Here is a 19,833-nt window from a genome sequence, read left to right as displayed (position 1 = left end):
ACACATCCAGAAATGCATATACTATTATATATTGTACATATATTTATTAGTTTCAGATGTAGCCATTCTTGTATTTTGCTTGTTTACATTATTGTATTTTGCACAACTCTGTTGCTTGTGAAGCTCGCACACAAGAATTTCACTCACATGTACTGTACCAATGTACCTGCACATGTGATGTGACAATAAAAGTGATTTGATTTGATTCCTTCCATCATCCCATAAATACTACTTTAATTCACTGTGCTATTTCTTTAATTTAGACATCATACAGAAATATCAGAAATATCATCCTCACCAATTTATCAATCCAGACCTCTGACCTCCAGACAATCTAAAAAAAATCTATATTTCTTTGTTTTGTTTTGTTTTATGTTTGCACAGGAACCAGTTGCATAATGGACTGTTTTTATATTTGTTTGTTTTTCAAAATACAGTTCTCCTAAGTCTTAAAAACCCAGGAACAAAAATAATTTTTTTTCATTTTTAAAAAAGACCTTTTGTGTTTTTCCCAAAAAAACTAGTTTCAACAGTGAAAATGACTTTGACCTCTTAAATGGTGACCTTGCCACAAAGTCCCATGAAACACTAGTCAAAACATATAGCATATGCAACATAACATAACACGTTTGTAAGACTCATGAGAATACGATGATGACGATGATTGATGGGTTTAGATTTTATTATTGTCATTTGTATTAGGAAATATTTAACCATATATGCTTAGAGGTGTATAATCAATTGTGTAGTGATAGGACTGTGGTCTTTAGCAGACTACAAAGGCTTGGTGTGCATTCCACAGTGGTTGATCTCCACATGATCCCGCACCTCTGCAACTCCGATGTTTGGGATCAGACCTTGGAAGAATTTAGCTCCTCCACTCCAAATGTGAAATTCTCGCGGCACTCCAGTGTCTACTGTCACTCCAAAAGAGTTAGGTGAGGCTCTTGTTCCTTTACTGCTCGGCACCGTCCTTGCACATCCTGTCCACTTCTGACTCTTTGCTTTTACTGGTATTCTGTAAGCCAGGTTGGACTTGCATTCAGTCCTCCTTAATGTCAAGTTCTCAGCACACTTCGCACTGGTCAAGCATTTCATACACCTGCTCTCATTCTCTGGAGGTCAGTAGGTGTATATGTACCCACATAAGCGAAGCGGCAACTCCCCCACTGACAGTGATCCATTGTTCATCACACACAACGGCAGTTGAGCTGCGTTCAGCTTGTTCAGCAATATTATGTCTGGCAGTGGGTCTGACACTTGAGGCCAGGCCAATAAGTCAGTTTGCCCAGAACAATTCACGTGTAGAAGTGGCGACTTACTCCAGGTGATGTTCAAAGGTGTACTATAGTTGGCCTGGGACCAGAGGACTCTGTTGCCAGGATGAGTTGCTAAGCCCAACAGACACCAACTCCTGTCCTCTGGTATGCTGTACGGCCACAGTCCAGATGTATATGCGGATAACGGCATATGAGCACACACATAGCAGTCCGTTCTATTGTTCAAGTGAGCAGTTGTATTCATAAACTGCCACCAAAAGTTTGTAGAATAGCCATGAGGGTATTGGGTGTGGTTTCCTTGGACATACAGGGTCTCCACAGCTGACCATGATGACATCAAAGCCAGCAGGGTACCCAGCAGGGTAGACGACACTTTACCACTTTACCAGCCATTACGACACTTTACCAGCCATTCTGATGAGTACCTGTGGCTCAGTTGGTTTCTTCACCGGATTGAGACGAAGGGCCCTAGAGGCTTTCCCCCCCCCCTTTGTACCCGGTCTTCCTGCCACTTACTCCGCAATTTCTTGCAATTTTGTCTGCAAAGGCGTTGCCTAGTACAATGGGGTCAGTGCCACGTGTGTGTGCTGCACATTTACAAACTGCAACTTTACTGGGCAGTAAGACTGCTTTCAACAGGTCCTGTAAAAGTGTCGCATGCTCCACCGGTTTCCCTGTTGATGTTGTCATGCCTCGTCTTGACCACTGAGCGGCAAAGAAATGAAGTGTAGCATATGCATACTGACTGTCTGTATATATAGTCACTGCCTGCCCTTCAGCTGCTTTGCAGGCTTCCGTCAGAGCCACTATCTCAGCTGCTTGGGCAGACATGGAATGTGATAACTGCCCGGCACGAATGACCTGCACATCATCCACAACAGCAAAGCCCGTTTTAGACTTTCCCTCTGCTGTTTTAAAACTGGAACCATCAACAAACCAAACCTTGCCCTCAGTGAGTGGTATGTCCGTTAAATCACTTCTAGGTTTACACTGTGTTTCCACATGCTCACTACACACATGTGGTGTACCCTCCTCCTCTGTGGGCAACAATGTAGAGGGATTCAAAGTTGTACACCGCTTAATAGTTATGTGTGGCTGGGAGAGCAACAGTGACATTAAAGACAAGTGTCTTGCAGGTGACAAGAATGTCATTTTAGTCTGCAGCAATAAAACATCAACCTCATGTGGGTCAAAGGGTGAAACAAAACAATTTCACCAGAACACTTTACGGCTTCAGCGGCTGCACACACAGATCGCACACAGTGAGGTAAGGCACAAGCCACTGGATCCAGCCTCTTAGAATAATAAGCTACTGGCTTCATTCCACCTCCACATTTTTGTGCTAACATGGATGTCATAAAATGTACTTTACAGTCAACAGTTTGAACAAAAGGCTTGTTATAATCTGGAAGCCCTAGAACCGATGCTCCTGTCAGCATCTGTTTCAGCATGCACAGAGCTTGCTCCCCCTCAGGGGTCCAACTTAAACTTTCTGACATAGCCAAAGGTTTACTGTACATCATATCTAATAATGGCTGCGCAATTTCAGAGTAATGGGGCATCCACGATCGACAGAAATTTAGCAACCCTAGGAATTGCATCATGTGTTTCTTTGTCACTGGCCTAGGTGCTGCCAAGATAGCTGTTTTCCTCTCTGGATGTATGCTCCTCCCTGCTGCACTAAGCAGATGTCCTAAAAATTTCACTTCTGTCTTTACCCACTGTAGCTTGGAAAGTGAGGCCTTGTTACCTGTCTCAGCTAAGTGAGTCAGCAATGCCAATGATATGTCTTTCCAGTTCTTCAATTAAAATGTCATCGACATATACCAACATCTGTGGATGTGATGGAATCACAAAATCAGACAGACAATTTGTAATATTCTGTGTGAAAATTGTAGGACTATCACAAAAACCTTGCGGCAATCTGGTGTATGTGTATTTTTTGCCCTGCCTTTGCCTTTTTGCCAGGAGTACGCAGAGACTGTTACTGCCTACATCAACAAGTGTATTGAGGATGTAACAGTCACGAAAACCATAACTGTCCGGGCAAATCAAAAACCATGGATGACAGGAGAGGTCTACAGGCTGCTGAAAGCTCGGAATGTTGCCTTCAGAGATGGAGACGAGGCGAGCCTGAGGACAGCTAGGGCCAACCTTTCCCGTGGCATCAGAGAGGCTAAGAGACAGTACTCCAGGAAAATATCTCATCACTTCAAAGACAGCAGAGACTCACGGAGCCTGTGGCGGGGCATTCAGACCATCACAGATTACAAGCCCCCACCACAGACCTGTGATAGCACTATCCCCCTGCTGAACGAGCTGAATACTTTCTTTGCTCGCTTTGAAGTCCAAAACAGCACCACTGCACAGAAGACCCCACCCCCTCCTGGTGACCAGGTGATGACTCTGTCCCCGGACAGCGTGAGGAGATCCCTCGGCAGGATCAATGCACGTAAAGCTCCGGGTCCTGACAACATTCCTGGTCGTGCACTGAGAGACTGTGCAGTGGAACTCACTGATGTCTTCACAGACATCTTCAACATATCACTCATCCAGGCTGTCGTCCCCACATGTTTTAAAGCCACCACAATCATTCCGGTCCCAAAAAAGTCATCTCCCTCCTGCTTTAATGACTATCGTCCTGTTGCACTTACTCCCATCCTGATGAAGTGCTTCGAACGACTAGTCATGCAACACATCAAGACTGTCTTGCCCCCCTCCCTGGATCCCTTCCAGTTTGCGTATCGGCCCAACCGCTCAAACAATGATGCTATCTCCACTGCACTCCACTCAGCACTCACACACCTGGACAAAAAAGACTCATATGTTCGAATGCTGTTCATAGATTTCAGTTCAGCATTCAACACTATAATCCCCCAACAGCCCCAGCTGGACCAGTTTTTGGTCCAGCTGGGGCTCAACACCTCACTGTGCAACTGGCTGTTGGATTTCCTCACCGGAAGACCTCAAGCAGTACGGGTCGGCAGTAATACATCCAGCACCATCATTTTAAACACGGGGGCCCCGCAGGGATGTGTGCTGAGCCCCCTCCTCTTCACTCTGCTGACCCATGACTGCACTCCATCATATAGCTCCAACCTCTTCATCAAGTTTGCGGACGACACAACTGTGGTGGGTCTCATTAGCAACAGGGATGAGACCGACTACAGAAGTGAGTTGAGACGCCTGGCCACGTGGTGTGCTGACAACAATCTCTCTCTGAATGTGGAGAAGATGAAGGAGATTGTCGTGGACTTCAGGAGAATGCACACCCAACATGCTCCTCTTGGTGCTCCTCTGACCTCTCCACAGACGCTGCGTCTGTGGAGAGAGTGAGCAGCACCAAGTTCTTGGGTGTGCACATCACAGAGGATCTCTCCTGGACGTACAACACCACAGCACTGGCCAAGAAATCACAGCAGCGTCTCTTCTTTCTCCGCAAACTAAGAAGAGCAGGAGCACCAGCCCCCATCATGTACACTTTCTACAGAGGCACCATCGAGAGCATCCTGTCGAGCTGCATCACTGTGTGGTTTGGAGCCTGCAATGCGTCCTGTCATAGAACCCTCCAACGCATAGTGAGGGCTGCAGAGAGGATCATTAGTGTCTCTCTCCCCTCCCTCCAGGACATTTACAGCACCCGTCTCACTAAAAAAGCCCTTTGCATAGCGGCTGATCCCACGCACCCAATGCAAAGCTTCTTCAAGCTGCTGCCGTCAGGGAGGAGACTGCGGAGTCTCCAGGCCAGGACCAGCAGACTGAAGGACAGCTTCATCCATCAGGCTGTCAGGAAGCTTAACTCCCTCCCGATTCTGCCCCCTCTCCCCTCTTCTCCTCCACGGTCTCACTGAACTCTGTCACATACACACACACACACACACACACACACTCTGACTCACTCACTGGCCTGCACCAGTTACCAGTCACTTTGTGGAGCATTGGACTGCCATTACCTCATAAGACTTTGTTGTTATACTATCTCTTACCGTATATTACTAAATCTCCATTTGCACTATTTGCCTATTTGCACTACTCTGCCTGGTTTACACTCAATGTCATTTACCCTTACCTGAATATTGTATATTGTATATTGCATAGCTTTCTTGTTAAATTGTATTGTATTTATTTAAATTTTTACTTTTTAATTATTTTATTTGCATTTTTTAATCACTCTCTTATATTTAAATGTTCATTTGCTATTTCATCTAGGGTTTGAGAGTAACGAAATTTCTATTCTCTGTATGTCCTGTACATGTGGCAGAATTGACAAATAAAGTTGACTTTGACTTTGACTTTGATACGTGAAACCAAGCCAGCCTTGTGAATTCTCATGTACTGGTATGGAAAAGAAAGCATTACTTAAATCTACCACGGTGAAGTGTGTCATGTCTGGTTTAAGCTGATTTAATAAGGTGTGGGGGTCGGGGACGCATGGAGCTATACTCTCCACTGCCTGATTTACAGCTCTTAAATCTTGAATCATGCGCCACGACTGTGAATCAGCCTTTCTTACTGGGAAGATGGGTGTATTACATACTGCTTGTGGAGCTTCAACTAGTATCCCTGCTTTAATCATATCCTCTATTACTGGTTTAATGCCTTCTACTGCATCAGGCTTCAAGGGATATTGTTTCACTCTTGGCCTAAACGACGTTTTGGGCTTTATTACTACTGGACTCGCTGTTGTTATTAACCCCACATCAGTCTTCCCAGTAGACCAGAGGTTCTCTGGGACCTGTTTAAGCTCCGGGTGATCTTTGACATCTACAACATATCATTCTGCTGTGTCATTCTCACTCCCCTGTAAATGTGTTTGTGGTGTAGTATGTGTCACCCATCCCAGCTTTTTACGAAAGATGCTGTGCTGCACGTCTGTCTCCCAACCCCCTCCTGCTTGCTGCCACATTCCAACACTCTCCCCCTGTCTCACCAAAGATGCTAAGTCTGTCCACTCAGCTGTGCCACTCTTTGTCAGTGAAATATGTGGTGTTTGCCCTGTAAAAAGTTGTTGTGCAGCTTCAGAAGGGATCACACTGCATCCAGCCATGGTTTCACCATCAGTATATATTGCTTTTATGGTGATTCTCTGTGGCCCTAATTTCAGCACTTTATCTGTGTAGGCCTCATCAGGCCGAGGCATGGTCTTAAATCTCAGTGTGACATGCAAGTCTTCTGGTGGCTGTATGTCATGGCTAGTTGTCAACATTTCCTCAGCTGCAGCTAACAGTCTACAGTTTATTTGATCAGGTCTGGAGGCCGAAAGGTCGAGTGTCCAGTAATAATGCAAATCCCCACTGTCCTGATGAACCATTGTCTCAGCAGTTTCACCTTTTCCTGCAGCTATCATCCCAATGGATGTTGGAATTATTGAAATTCCAAGTTTCATCATCATATCTCTTCCCAAGAGGTTCACCGGACAAGTTGGGCACATTACAACTGAACCCTGAGCTGCCTCTCCTGTGGTAGGATCTCTAATCCACACTGGTTTAGAGATTCTATGCTGATTTAACTGACCATTTGCAGACTTCACATAAATTGTGCCATTTGAAGGATCAACTCCTGACACATGATCTTTTAAAACAGTTTTATCTGCACCTGAATCACACAGAAATTGAACAGTTTTGCCTTGCACAGTTAACGTGCGAACTGGTTTTACTTCTTTCCCTGACAGAATTAACAATACTTCAGTCAAATCTAGAGTTTGAAACACAGGCTGTTGTAAATTCTGACAAAGTAAGGGATCATTTGTACATGTATGTGTGTTAGCAGTGTCAACAGGTGCTAGTCATTTATTATAATAAGGGTTTCTTGGATCAGGGCGTTTATACTCTTCAGGCATGCGATCAGGACACTCCCTTGCGTGATGGCCCATTTCCCCACATGCATAGCACTTATCATCTCTTTTACCACGGTTCCTCCCAAATTGCCATGAGCCTCTATTTCTCCTATTCCTGCCTCTATTTTGCTCTCTTCCAGCCTGTCCCTGAAACAAAATTTCACCTGCTAATAAAGCAGCGGCCTCAGAGCTTTGTGACTTCTTTTTTTTATTTTTAATGACTTCCTGTGCATGGCGGGCCCAGTTCATGCATTCAACGGACCCGTCAGTGTTATGACTAACATTTTGTTTTCTGATGAAATCAGCAATGGGTGAATGAAAGCCATTCATCAAAGCATGTTTTAACTGCTGCTGATATGGGCTGGCCTTCTCTGCACTCTCTTCAAGGCTGCTATGTTCTTTGAAAACTTCCTCTAATCTCGCCCTGAACTCATGAACATCTTCTCCTGCCTTCTGAATGCATTGGGCGATTTTGTTGTAATCTACAGAAGCTTTAAAAGTATTTCTAAGACGCTCATAAACCCCATCAACTTGGCCTCTTAAATTTGCATGGCCATAGGGCAGGACGGTATTGCCATCCCTCCCTGTGTAGGTGCCTCGCACCCGAGCCCAGTTATATGTGAGACACTTCCTGAAAGTGGCTTGTGTTTCCTGACCGTTTAAACGGTACGAGGAGCAGAGTTGCTTGTGTCGGGTGATAAATTCATCAACATTAGTCAACGGGTTTCCTAAATCTTTACATGCCTCTGCACATTCAGATTCAGTCCATGGCCTGTAAACACAAATAACACGGCTTCGGTCATCTTCAACACCAAAATGGGGATTCGCAACCTCCACCATGGGAAAGGTATCATGGAAAGGGTAGGCAGGCATACCAGATGCACTCGCCTCATCCCTTTTAGTTTTGGATCTAGTGTTATAAGGGCTTAAATATCGTACTGCGGCATAAGAGAGGTCCTATCTTCTCTTTGTTGATATATGGTATAGCAAACACACGTATATCTGTTTAAGTATAAGAGCCTTTTGTTCAGATGGACCTGCTAGACTCCTGGCACCAGCTTTGGGGAGTCTTCACAGGGTCACATTTTGACCTCACACAAATCACACACACACACACACACACACACACACACACACAGTATTCTTTGTTCACATGTATACCTATGTAAGATGTTATATGTTAATGACCCTATGCATATTCATGTAACCACAATAAAAGGAGTGCTATGGGGAACCTGGCTGAGAGTCTGACAGAGGTCAAGTGGTGGGACGACGCTTGGCTCCAGGCAGGTCTCCCTCATGCATGAGTAAACCAGAGAACTTTGGTGCCTTGTGTCTTGCTTTTTGCTGTGTAGCAAATTGTCCTTAACGTTCCAGCGGATAGGTTCAAGCTACAAACCTATCAATGATGACGATGATGACGATGATGATTATCTTTGTCATCGTATGGTTCTCAGGATTCATGCCTCATGCTGATGAGTCAGCAGTAATAACATTAATACCACTGCTGTCACGTCTGGTGAAGCAGACAACATGAAGTAAGAATATAGTGGACGCAAAGGAGGCGAGGGTGGATGAATAGCAAAAGGCAAGCTTTTATTTTGTAGACTGAACAAAACACAAACAAAAGTAAATGATTTTTTTTTTATGAACATAAATGTGACAGAGGAAACTTCTACATGTTAAAGAGGAAGGTCTCTGTTTAACTCTGCTGAACTGTGGTGGGTGAGCTGTAGCCGCTGCTTTTTCTAATAAGAGCTTCATGTTGTTGTCCCAGATTACAGGAGCAGATCCAAAGTGGCCGATTTCATCTTTGGTTCTCACACTAAAATATTAATGTATCAAGGTTTTTGTAACTTTTCAAAAAGTTATCTAAAGGTTAATTTAGAAGATGATTAGTGACTCTGTCTGCTGTTTTCTCAGTAGTATTTACTCCTGAAGAACAGAAACTAAACATGGCTCAATCAGTGTAGGGTCTACCTTACAATATTAAGCTCCTTGAGGCAACTGTTGTTGTGATTTGGCGTGGTATAAATAAAAAATAAATTGAATAGGACAGCTCACATTCAATATCAGATAAATTATTGCCAAAAAAAGACAATTCAAGTTATCTTTGATTTAAAACAATCTATCCAACAACCTTTAAAAACAAAACAAAACATGATCTTCAATCAATTCAAATTTCCACCAAAGTAAAGGGTTAAAGAATTTTAATTGTCAGCTTCATTCTGATCACATGACGTCTTTAACAGCAATAAAAAGAACAGCCTGCTTTTTTTTCACAATACAGACCATGAAGCAACAATAATAAAACATGATTCATATAACAAAGAAAGAAACTCAGAACTTCAGAACAAAACAGACAGATTGACGAAGTGACGATTTTTCCATTTGGTGTTTATTCATGATTTCATTTATACACAGAATATTTATTTCCTGAACATGGATGTTATTGAATACACATGAAAGAAATCATGTGAAAAGTGTTCAAGGATATGCAAATAGTGGATAAGAAAAAAAACCCACACACACAAAACTTGGAATTACAAAATAAGAATGAAAACCGGAAATCTGTGAATGTCAAATCAGATAAAACTGAGGTTACCTTGGCCTCCAGTAACGCTGTGAGGAACCTTGGAGTCATTTTTGACCAGGACATGTCTTTTCAACGCACATATTAAACAAATATGTAAGACTGCTTTCTTCCATTTGTGCAACATCTCTAAAGTTAGAAATATCCTGTCTCAGAGTGACGCTGAAAAACTAGTTCATGCATTTATTACTTCCAGGCTGGACTACTGTAATTCATTATTATCAGGATGTCCTAAAAACTCACTGAAAAGCCTTCAGCTGTCATGGGCTGGGTCTGTGACCCAGTGTTTGAGTTCTTATATGTATCTTTTGTATTCATTTGTGCCTAGCGTAGTTCACCTAGTTAATTTCTAGATTGCTGTTTAGTCTTGTTCCTTAGTTGTTTATGTCATCTCCCCCTGTACTAAGTCTCCCTGGTTCATGCATCATGTCTGCGTGGTTATGTTTAGTTCATGTCATGTCTAATCTCCATGTTTCCTGTTTTACTTTGAAAGTCTGTATTCAATGTCAGTGTATTCAGTTGCACCCTCCTGTCCTGTCGTTAGGTTCATGTGTGTCAGCTGTGCTCCCATGTGTGGCCACTTCCCCTGATCATCCCTCATGTGTATTTAGTCTCTGTGTTTCGTGTAGTCTGTGTCACGTCGTCTGTGTTCCCACCCTCCATGTTGTCACAGCCAGTCTTAGTACTCATAGTTATGGTTTCCTGTGTCTTCATAGTTTTTCCTAGTTTTACTTTCCCAGTTTAGTCATAGTTTAGTTTGTCACTGCGTTTCTTCCTTGTCTGCACTCCTTGTCACCAGCCACAATAAAGGCTCGCTTTCAGTTAAGTTTACTCCAGTCTACTCTCGTGTGTTCGCACCTGGGTCCACCACACACACCACCGCACGTTCTGCCTCCGCAGATCGTGACATCAGCTAATCCAAAATGCTGCAGCAAGAGTCCTGACAGGGACTAGAAAGAGAGAGCAGATTTCTCCTGTTTTGGCTTCCCTTCATTGGCTTCCTGTTAAATCCAGAATTGAATTCAAATCCTGCTCCTCACATACAAGGTCTTAAATAATCAGGCCCCATCTTATCTTAATGACCTTGTAGTACCATATCACCCTATTAGAGCACTTCACTCTCGCTCTGCAGGCCTACTTGTTGTTCCTAGAGTATTTAAAAGTAGAATGGGAGGGAGAGCCTTCAGTTTTCAGGCCCCTCTTCTGTGGAACCAGCTTCCAGTTTGGATTTGGGAGACAGACACTATCTCTACTTTTAAGATTAGGCTTAAAACTTTCCTTTTTGCTAAAGCATATAGTTAGGACTGGACCAGGTGACCCTGAATCCTCCCTTAGTTATGCTGCAATAGACGTAGGCTGCCGGGGATTCCCATGATGCATTGAGTTTTTCCTTTCCAGTCACCTTTCTCACTCACTATGTGTTAATAGACCTCTCTGCATTGAATCATATCTGTTATTAACCTCTGTCTCTCTTCCACAGCATGTCTTTATCCTGTCTTCCTTCTCTCACCCCAACCGGTCGCAGCAGATGGCCCCGCCCCTCCCTGAGCCTGGTTCTGCCGGAGGTTTCTTCCTGTTAAAAGGGAGTTTTTCCTTCCCACTGTCGCCAAAGTGCTTGCTCATAGGGGGTCATATGATTGTTGGATTTTTCTCTGTATCTATGAAGCGCCTTGAGGCGACTTTTGTTGTGATTTGGCGCTATATAAATAAAATTGAATTGAATTGAATAATAACCTCTAATACTTAAAGTACACTGTAATAAATAACTGCTAAACGTTGAGGTGTTGCTTTTTCTGGTAGTGAGTTAGGTCCAGATTCGAGTCTGTTTTTGTAAAATTGATCTTGCAAAGTCCCACAGATGCCAGGAAACACCAGCAGGCATGTGCACAGCGGGATCGCAAAACTTGAAGGCTACCAGCCAATTGAGGGAGACCATGGAATAAAAAAACGTTAAGATTATTTAAAATGTCCTATATTATATGGCTATTCTGCCCTCCCCGTACCTTAATGTAGATGCCTGGTTTAGCAGATAGGCAGTTCCTCAAATGGAGAGGCAAAAGCTTTCAGTTGTCATTGCAGGGTTTATTTGTCTCCCTAATGAAAGCACTGTAAAACTACAAACATAATGTGGTGGCGTGAATGCGGGATAACCAATCCCGAGTGTTCCCTAGCTACCAAAGCCCACAGACTCGTTATTAACAGCAGACGTGAGACATGGATGTTACAAATCAAAATTTATTAGGAAGAACTACTAACTTTTTTTCCCTCTTCCTTTCTCCCTTTTCTTTTCCTCATTCAAGTCTGTCCCGTATCTAGCAAGTGAAAATAAAAAATAAAATAAACAATAAAAGGTGAATCAAATAGACCATTACGGCAAGGCTGGGATGGTCTATTTGGTAAAGTAAATCCGTTGGGCATCTTTCTTCGCCTTTAGACAATAATTCTGATGGCAAAAGAGCCAAACGGGACAGGCAAAAAAAGAAAAAAAAAAGGAAGAACTAAAAGCAGGGTTGAGACGGCAAGACCGTTAATTAAAACACTTTATGAACAACAGTTGATTAAAATGACCTGACTCACTACCACAGTGCTACCCTAGAACAATCACAGCTTGGTAAAAATAACTAAACAAAATAGTGGAGACTGGCCACTTGAGGAGGCAACCTACAGAGAGGAGTGCCACCAATTACTCACCCGTGTAGTTCCACTGCATGAACGTCATGCTTTGCTTCTTCTAGGCGTTAAATGGATAAGCATGTGTAAGTTTAACTGCCAGCAGGTGGTGCTAATCTATTCAAATCCAACAAATCACTATGAAGTACAATCCAGACTCCTGCTATACCGGGTTGGAAATTTCAGCACTGAGTGCCTAGTGTACCGTGTCTGCTTTTTCACAGTCTCTTTTTGTAGCTCATCATGACGGTTCTGTGCAAATGACACATTTAATGTTGACCTTTTTAACTCTCTGCTGCATATCGGCTCTTCTCTTTCAGTCAAAATAACCATCACAGTGGGACAGACTGTCATTCTGCCGTGTCAAACTCCTATCAACAAAAGCGATCCCATGATAGTTTTAGAGTGGAGCAGACCTGAGCTCGGGACAGAATATGTCCTCTTTTACCGAGACAAGAACTTTGATTTGGACAACCAACATCCATCTTTTAAGAATCGAGTGGATCTACAAGACAGACAGATGAAGGACGGAGATGTCTCTCTGATCCTGAAGGATGTGATGATTAACGACACTGGAACATACGAGTGTCGTGTTGTCCGAGGAAGAACAAATCGCAGGAAGAGAGCTAATCAGGATGGTGACCCCATCAGCATCATCTACCTGAGTGTTGTTGATCCTCCAGGTGAGTGAGTAGAGTTGAGTGTGTGTGTGATCAGAGGTGAAGCTGCTTCCTGGTTGTTGATGTTTGTTTCTAAAGATGTTGTTGATGAGACTTTGTAGAAAGCAGCTGGTCTGAGTGATGTGATCAGAGTGCAGTAGATAATGTCTGACAGCAGTTTGAAGAGGAAATGGATTCTGTTCTGTTCTTCACTCATCACCTACCTGACAGCTGACACCTCACACCTGTTTCTCACCTGCAGGTCAGACAGGAGGACACACAGAGGAGGGATCTGTTGGACTGATAGTTAGTCTGAGTGTTTTTATTGTGCTCGTTGCTGCTGTTGTTGGTTTTGTGATCTACAAAAAACACAAACAGAGTCAGGATTCAGAGCATCCAGAGCTTTCTCAAATTTCTAAGAGCTTTTTCCAGATGAAGTCTCCTCCCGCTGAGCAGAGAAGGATGACCTGAGGACAGATAGATAACCTGACTACAAGTGGCATTCAGCAACACTCACTTTGACACTTGAGGAATGACTTCATCAGCCTCAGGAAAGTAAGGTTCCCTGTTATATGTGTGAGTGCAAACACTAAGATTTGAGTATAAAGTCCCATTTAAGTTGCAGTAAGAATTGCAATGCGACATCATGGGTGAGTAACTGGTAGCACTCTATGGGCACTCCTCCCTGTAGATTGCCTCCCCAAGTGGCCTGTCTTCAACCACATTAGCCATTTTGTTCAGATGCATTTTACATTAGTAAAACAGTAAAAATTAAAATACATTTAAAATTAATTCAAAAAAATGTCCTGCTACTTAATTTGCTGTTTTCTTTGCTTGCTCTCCGTATTGTTTTCAGTTATTTTATTTAATAAACTTATTTGAATTGACTCACCACACCTCTGCCTTGTCAATAATGAGCATGTGTGCTTTTGCACTGGATAATGTAATATTTTTTGGGGTGGAACCGCCCCCTCCCAGGTGGCGTTGCCCATTTAGTTGTCTTCTAAGTTTCCTAAGTTCATTCATTAGAGTTAGAATTTAAATTTGAATAATTTTTGTATTTTTTCCTTATGTACTAATCTTATATTATAATAATATAGCACAACGTATAGTTGCTATTCAAATCTTAGAATTTTTCTTCAAGGAGCGACTTTTTACTTTGAGTACGTTTCAGAGCCTTCACTTTTTCTTGAGTAAAAGAAGTTGCTTCACTTCTTCAACCTTTACTAGAGTGGGGTTGTTTCTCTTCATCAAACCCAGGTTTAATGAAAATGTTACTTACTTAAAGGTTACTTAAATACTTACACACCACATTCTGAAATCTACTGCACCAAATTCATATTTTCAAAATAGTCAAAATGTGTGTTTTACCCTTGATTAATCCTTTTTGTACTGACTAGAATTTCCAAGGTGGGTTCTCAGTCACCTTTGTGGAAATGTTCTCAGCATTAATCTTATATATGAGGGACAGCCTGATTTTAAGAAAGCGAAAGTAAAGGGAAAGTATCCCAATTCTTATGTTTGTTTTCACTCCTTCAGGTAACAGAGTGCAATAGAGTTTAATTTTCAGTGTCACATGCAGCTGCCTTCCACTAGCGCTTTAATGTAAACAGATGGGGCTCTGAGGCATTTCCTCTCAGGTTTCACTTTTTTGGGCTCATTCTATATCGATCCATGCTTTACAGATATTACATACTATACACATACAGCTACTGCAGACTGTTAAAACATCCTTTGTATAAAATGGATCAAATGCAGCAGCAAAATTAGTGCTGCAGATAAATGTTTCCGCAGCTACGGCATTTTTCTTCATTTTTCCGCGTTTTTATTTATTTTTTTGTTGTGAGAGAATCAAACAGTGATGCAGACATGATGATTACAGAGATTTTATCAGCTGGTTAATGTCAGAATCAGTGAAAAAACAAAAGAAACAAACAAAAAACATAAATAAATGTTGAGTTTATCAAAATAAAAGTACAGTTTTATTACAAATGTCAATACTGATGCTAAAGTTAAGACAGCAAAAAGTAAGTTGAGGAGAACTCTCATTAAAAGGATGTTTTCTTGTTACGGAGTCGAACTTAAAAAAAAAAAAGTACCTGTTCAATTATTTTAGATTTTATCATGTGTGAAACCCCCACAGCTTCACTTTCAGCTGACTCTTTTTCACCAGAAACAGGAAACTCAAGAACATGCGAGGTGTTCGCTTTTATTAACCACAGGCTAAAAAAAGACGATCCTGCTCGCGAACAACAACACCCACCATTGCCTGTCATCCACAAACACAGTCCAGCTGTGGTGTTATCTTTTATTGCCTGAAATAATAAAAAATAACTGATCCATACGGGCGAGAGATGGTCTGTACTAAGGATTACAACTAGACTGTTTCTGTTTTTAAAGAATTAATTCTAAACTTTATTGTCTGTGATATGAAAAAAAGAATGCTGTTCCAAACAAACCAAACATGATATTTCAGTCCAATTCTGCATTTACACTTTATTGAATAAGAGAAACCATGAATGTTAGCAGTACAAAAGTGCAGAGTAATGAAACACACACACAGTTGGCAAATGTAAAATAGAAAGCATTTTTTGGATTACTTCAGCTTTATATTAAAGCAGTGACTTCATGCATTGTTCAGTCACAGCGAACTAATAACAGCTGTCTGACTGATGGAACAGGAACTGTCTGCCATGGCTGTCAGCCCTTAGCCAGTCTCTGCTCATCAAGGGTTTGTGGTGCTGCTGTCATTAAGATGAGAATATTATTTACTGTCAGATGAAGCAATCATAATTTTTTTGTAATGGAGTCAAAAAGAAAGACGCTTGATAGGTAATTGGGGAGGGTTAGCATCAGAATGTTACCTGTGCCTCTGCTTCTGTATGAAGACACCATGAGGAGAGTGGAGATGAAGTACAGGCAGAACATCACCGGATAAAAGAGCTGCAGGAATGCAACCCGGAGAGAGGTGGAGATAAGGGGAGGAGCTGAGGAGGTGGACAGGATTTGAGAGTTGGTGGGCGTGGCTGTAGCTTGACCTGCAGAGAGAATTCCAACTGCTCAGGTGAACATGTGGATGGAAATAAAAATATAAGGCGAAATCAGAGTGAAGCTCCTCACCTGTGACAGTGATCCAGCTGGATGGAGACTCTCCATGACCGCTGATGTCACACTTGTAGAGGCCTTCATCAGACCTGGAAACATGCTGGATGGTCATGTGACCTGTAGGCTGCTTCCTGATGAGGGAGCCATCTTTATAGAAAGCAGCTGGGAGGTTGGAGGGAGTGGTCTTTGTTTTACAGAGCAGAGTGACGTCATCTCCCTCCATCACAGGGAGGACAGGACTCTGCAGGATCACTGATCCACCTCAACACAGAGACAAACTACAGCATTTCATCCATTTACACACAGCTTCATCAACACTAACTCCACACACTCAGCTTACCAGTGACTGTCAGGTTAACCATGTTACTGATGGGACCCTCTCTGGACTCACACCAGTAAACTCCACTGTCCCACGTGGTGCTGTAGCTGATACTACAGGAAGAATTAGTCAATATTCCCCACCCAGAACCGCACTCTGTCATTTGTTTTCTGCTTGTGTTTCTCTTTACAGTCCATCCAGCAGAGCTGTCGTCCTCCTCACAGCTCAGCAACATAAAGTCTCCTTTAAAGAACTGAGAGCTGCTGGGACTCACAGTCAGACGAGCTGTGAAGAGAATGTATTTTTATGATTTAGTCACTTTTAAGAGCTATGAGGAAAAACTGCCAGGGGAAGGTTTTGATTTTTGCCTAGGGCAGAAATGGTGATCCTGACTACAAGCCCATCGAGTTCAGCCAGCGATTGGAAAAATGGTGGTAAACTGGTTGGTGTAAACTACAGACTCCTATTTCCACCCTAATAACCGTAATAACTAGCCAAAACCCTGATCTGGTCTTCTGGTCTAAGTCCTGTCAGTTTGTCATCATCACTAAGCTGATAGTCCTGTGGGAGAAATGGTAAATGGCCTGTATTTGTATAGCGCTTTTACTAGTCCCACCTAGGGACCCCAAAGAGCTTTACACACCCAGTCATCCAGCCATTCACACACTGGTGGAGGCAGCTACAGTTGTAGACGCAGCTGCCCTGGGGCAGACTGACAGAAGCGAGGCTGCCATATCGCGCCATCGGCCCTTCTGGCCAACACCAGTAGGCGGTAGGTGAAATGTCTTGCCCAAGGACAGAGACTGTCCGAGCCGGGGCTCGAACCGGCAACCTTCCAGTTACAAGGCGAACTCTCAACTTTTGAGCCACGATCGCCCCACATAAGGATATCGATGAGCCATATGAAAGAAATTTAAAAAAACCTAATGATGCACAACTATTTATAAAAATGGCTTTAAGTTTATTAAAAGTTATTGCATTTTTTAATAAAGCTGGAACTCTGCACTTTATATTTTTTGATTAAACCTTCAGCAGCTCCAGGGTTAAATTGATGTAATAATTATATAATTTTACATGAAGGCATGGATCCAGAACCAGAGGACTTACAGTTCATTTTCAGGTTTAAACTGTGACAGAAGAAGGTTACTGACCTTGGTTTGTTGTGCAGCTCAGCAGTGAGATCAGAACTAAAGAGAAATGACACTCAGATCAGTACAAAGTTTAAGATTTAACAAAACAGCAGAGAAAATGCTAAACAATGAATTTGGGAAATGCATGCATGATTGGTTTGGTTGAATTATGCACTGATAAGACAGACAAAGATTGGAAGCAGTTTTCTCTTTTATCGCTTACACTGGAGCATGTCTGCTGGACATTAGGGCCTGAAACATGATTGCACCCATGCTAGTCTAAGTATTTCTATTTTTTTGCACTTTTCTGTTTCGGCTCCACCACAATCTGTATTAAAATATGGTACTGTTACTATTGTAATCTCCATCTATAACACCAAATTGATACACAAATGAATGAATGAACTATTCGCAGGATACTGAGTCCAAAGTTTTTATTCACCAGTTTCTTTTAAAAAAAAGTCCTTAAAGATCTTGTGCATCCCCATTTCATGTCACATATCTGTGTGAGAGTTACAAGTGAATCTAGAAATAATTTTTTCTGCCCTGCATGCATTTCTAATCAAATATTCAGATTTCTTGTCGACCGTCTTCCTTCTTCTTTAGGGTTAGAGTGTCTCCCCCTCTGAAAAACCCAGACTGGATGTTTGTGACATAGAAAGACCTAACAAGAAACTAGAAGAAATAGAGGGTCTCTAGTTTTTTCAGATATGTAATCATTGTACTTACAGAGCAGCCACAGCAGAGATGTTTGCTTCATCCTAACTCTCGGAGGATTTCAGATCAACACTTTGACCAGCTCACAGTTACATCAGTTCAAACCCTCCTCCTCTTTTTCCTCTGTGACAGGATGCCACTGTTGTGGTTATCATCAAAGGGAAACTTTTTTTTTCTCCTTTTTCACTTTGATTGTAACAAAGCACTGAAAATAATTTTTTAAAACAACTATAATCATGGAGGATCATCAGTACTTCACTGGCAAAAACCTGTGACAATCTCAGAATTAAGGAATCAAAGAAACTTGTGGATATTTGAAACTTTGCTTGTGGTGATCATGCTTCAGGTCAATGGAAACGAGTTATTTTTTTTCCTGTACCTGACTGTGGTTTAGCTGAGGGGAAGTGAGCTGCAGGTAGTCTGCGTAAGTGAAAGATTTTCAGTTTAACTGCTATTTTAAGACTGTAGTTGTTATTTTTCTGCATGGAGAGGGGCTTTCTGTTACTGAAAGTCAACAACGTTTTTTTTTATTAAACAGACAACCACAAATAAAACAGAGTTAAACCTTTGGATAATATTGTCATGTGACTAGTTTTTTGTTTCTTTTTAAGTCCTTTGAGATCGGTTGGTATCCCGGGGGGTGAAATGTTTGCAGTTCAATGGCAGCATAAGTTTGAATGATCAGGCTCTATCATCGCACTATCATCATGTGAATGTGATCAGTTTTTGCTGCGGGTAATCATATAGGTTGTTACGAGTTCAAAATATTGGGGATGGAGACAAGAGAAAAAAACACAATAACAACACTGGTCCGGTCGGGTTGAGTCAAACGATGATTTTTAATGATCACACACGTGGGAGATGGACACTGATGCAGACAGTCTCAGATCTCAAAATGGTGGAGCATTGCTCAAACTTTTATAGCCTCTGGTGCCTCCACCTTATCATAAAAAGCCTAAACATTCACATGCTTTCTCTCACACAGTGCCTAAGCTACGACCTTGGCTCCCTGTTTATCTGCTCCTGCTGAGATGGGGCAGAAAACTCCAGCATATTCTGTTCTCTTCTAATCAGACAAATAAGACAATAACCTTCTGCGAACAGTATTTCTTATAACTCAGCAGTATAATGCATCATAAAACAATATCATTCATTCACAACAAGTCAGCAGTTTAATGTAATGCAAATCAGTTTATCAGCTTCTTCTAACTCAGGAGAATAATGCAAACTAAAACTACATAATAATTCACAATCTTTAATTAGGGGTATAACATGGCATAAAATAATATTATAATCTAACAAGGTCTCACTGGAAACATGCTGATTCAGTTCTATAGAAACCAACAAAGCACCTGAATTCAGCTCCAGGCAAGAGCAGGTGAAAACTACACTGAGACAAACTGCAACACTAAAGGCTTAAAAGGAGCTGATCAGTTTTATCCTCAGGCTGATCTTTATGGAGTGGGTCAGATTTGGCAGATGTTTGGTTCATGCATGGTGTCTGTGAGCGCAACGTGAACATTT

General features: G+C 42.1%; 2 protein-coding genes across 2 annotated transcripts in view; one reads left to right on the top strand and one right to left on the bottom strand.

Annotated features, from left to right (window-relative positions):
• Positions 1-19,833, top strand: part of LOC146635172 (neural cell adhesion molecule L1-like) — a 640,298-nt gene that overhangs the window by 395,137 nt on the left and 225,328 nt on the right. Inside the window, exon 11 of the mRNA XM_085350050.1 lies at positions 12,700-13,062. Within this exon, the coding sequence (XP_085206176.1) occupies positions 12,700-13,062 (363 nt within the window). The remainder of the gene's footprint in view (positions 1-12,699; positions 13,063-19,833) is intronic.
• Positions 13,291-18,352, bottom strand: LOC146635187 (Fc receptor-like B). Its single transcript, XM_085349828.1, has 6 exons — positions 18,322-18,352; positions 17,614-17,649; positions 16,484-16,747; positions 16,159-16,404; positions 15,903-16,076; positions 13,291-13,397 (listed from the first exon to the last, which is right to left on the bottom strand). The coding sequence occupies exons 1-6, from the start codon at positions 18,350-18,352 to the stop codon at positions 13,291-13,293; spliced, it is 858 nt and encodes a 285-aa protein (XP_085205954.1).

This window comes from Diplotaxodon limnothrissa, linkage group LG3 (genome assembly GCF_057381915.1).
Source record: "Diplotaxodon limnothrissa isolate DT_005_m linkage group LG3, D_limnothrissa_male_GT1.1, whole genome shotgun sequence".
In the NCBI taxonomy this organism is placed as follows: domain Eukaryota; kingdom Metazoa; phylum Chordata; class Actinopteri; order Cichliformes; family Cichlidae; genus Diplotaxodon; species Diplotaxodon limnothrissa.
Note: the sequence above shows the minus strand (reverse complement) of the source record. Positions and strands in the feature narration are given on the sequence as shown.

Coding starts and splice junctions, on each gene's coding strand:
- LOC146635187 (XM_085349828.1), bottom strand. CDS start 18,352: ATGAAGCAAACATCTCTGCTGTGGCTGCTCT. Junction 17,650..18,321: donor ATCTCTGCTGTGGCTGCTCT/GTAAGTACAATG, acceptor ATTTCTCTTTAG/TTCTGATCTCACTGCTGAGC. Junction 13,398..15,902: donor ATACAGAAGCAGAGGCACAG/GTAACATTCTGA, acceptor TGTTTTTTGTAG/ATCACAAAACCAACAACAGC.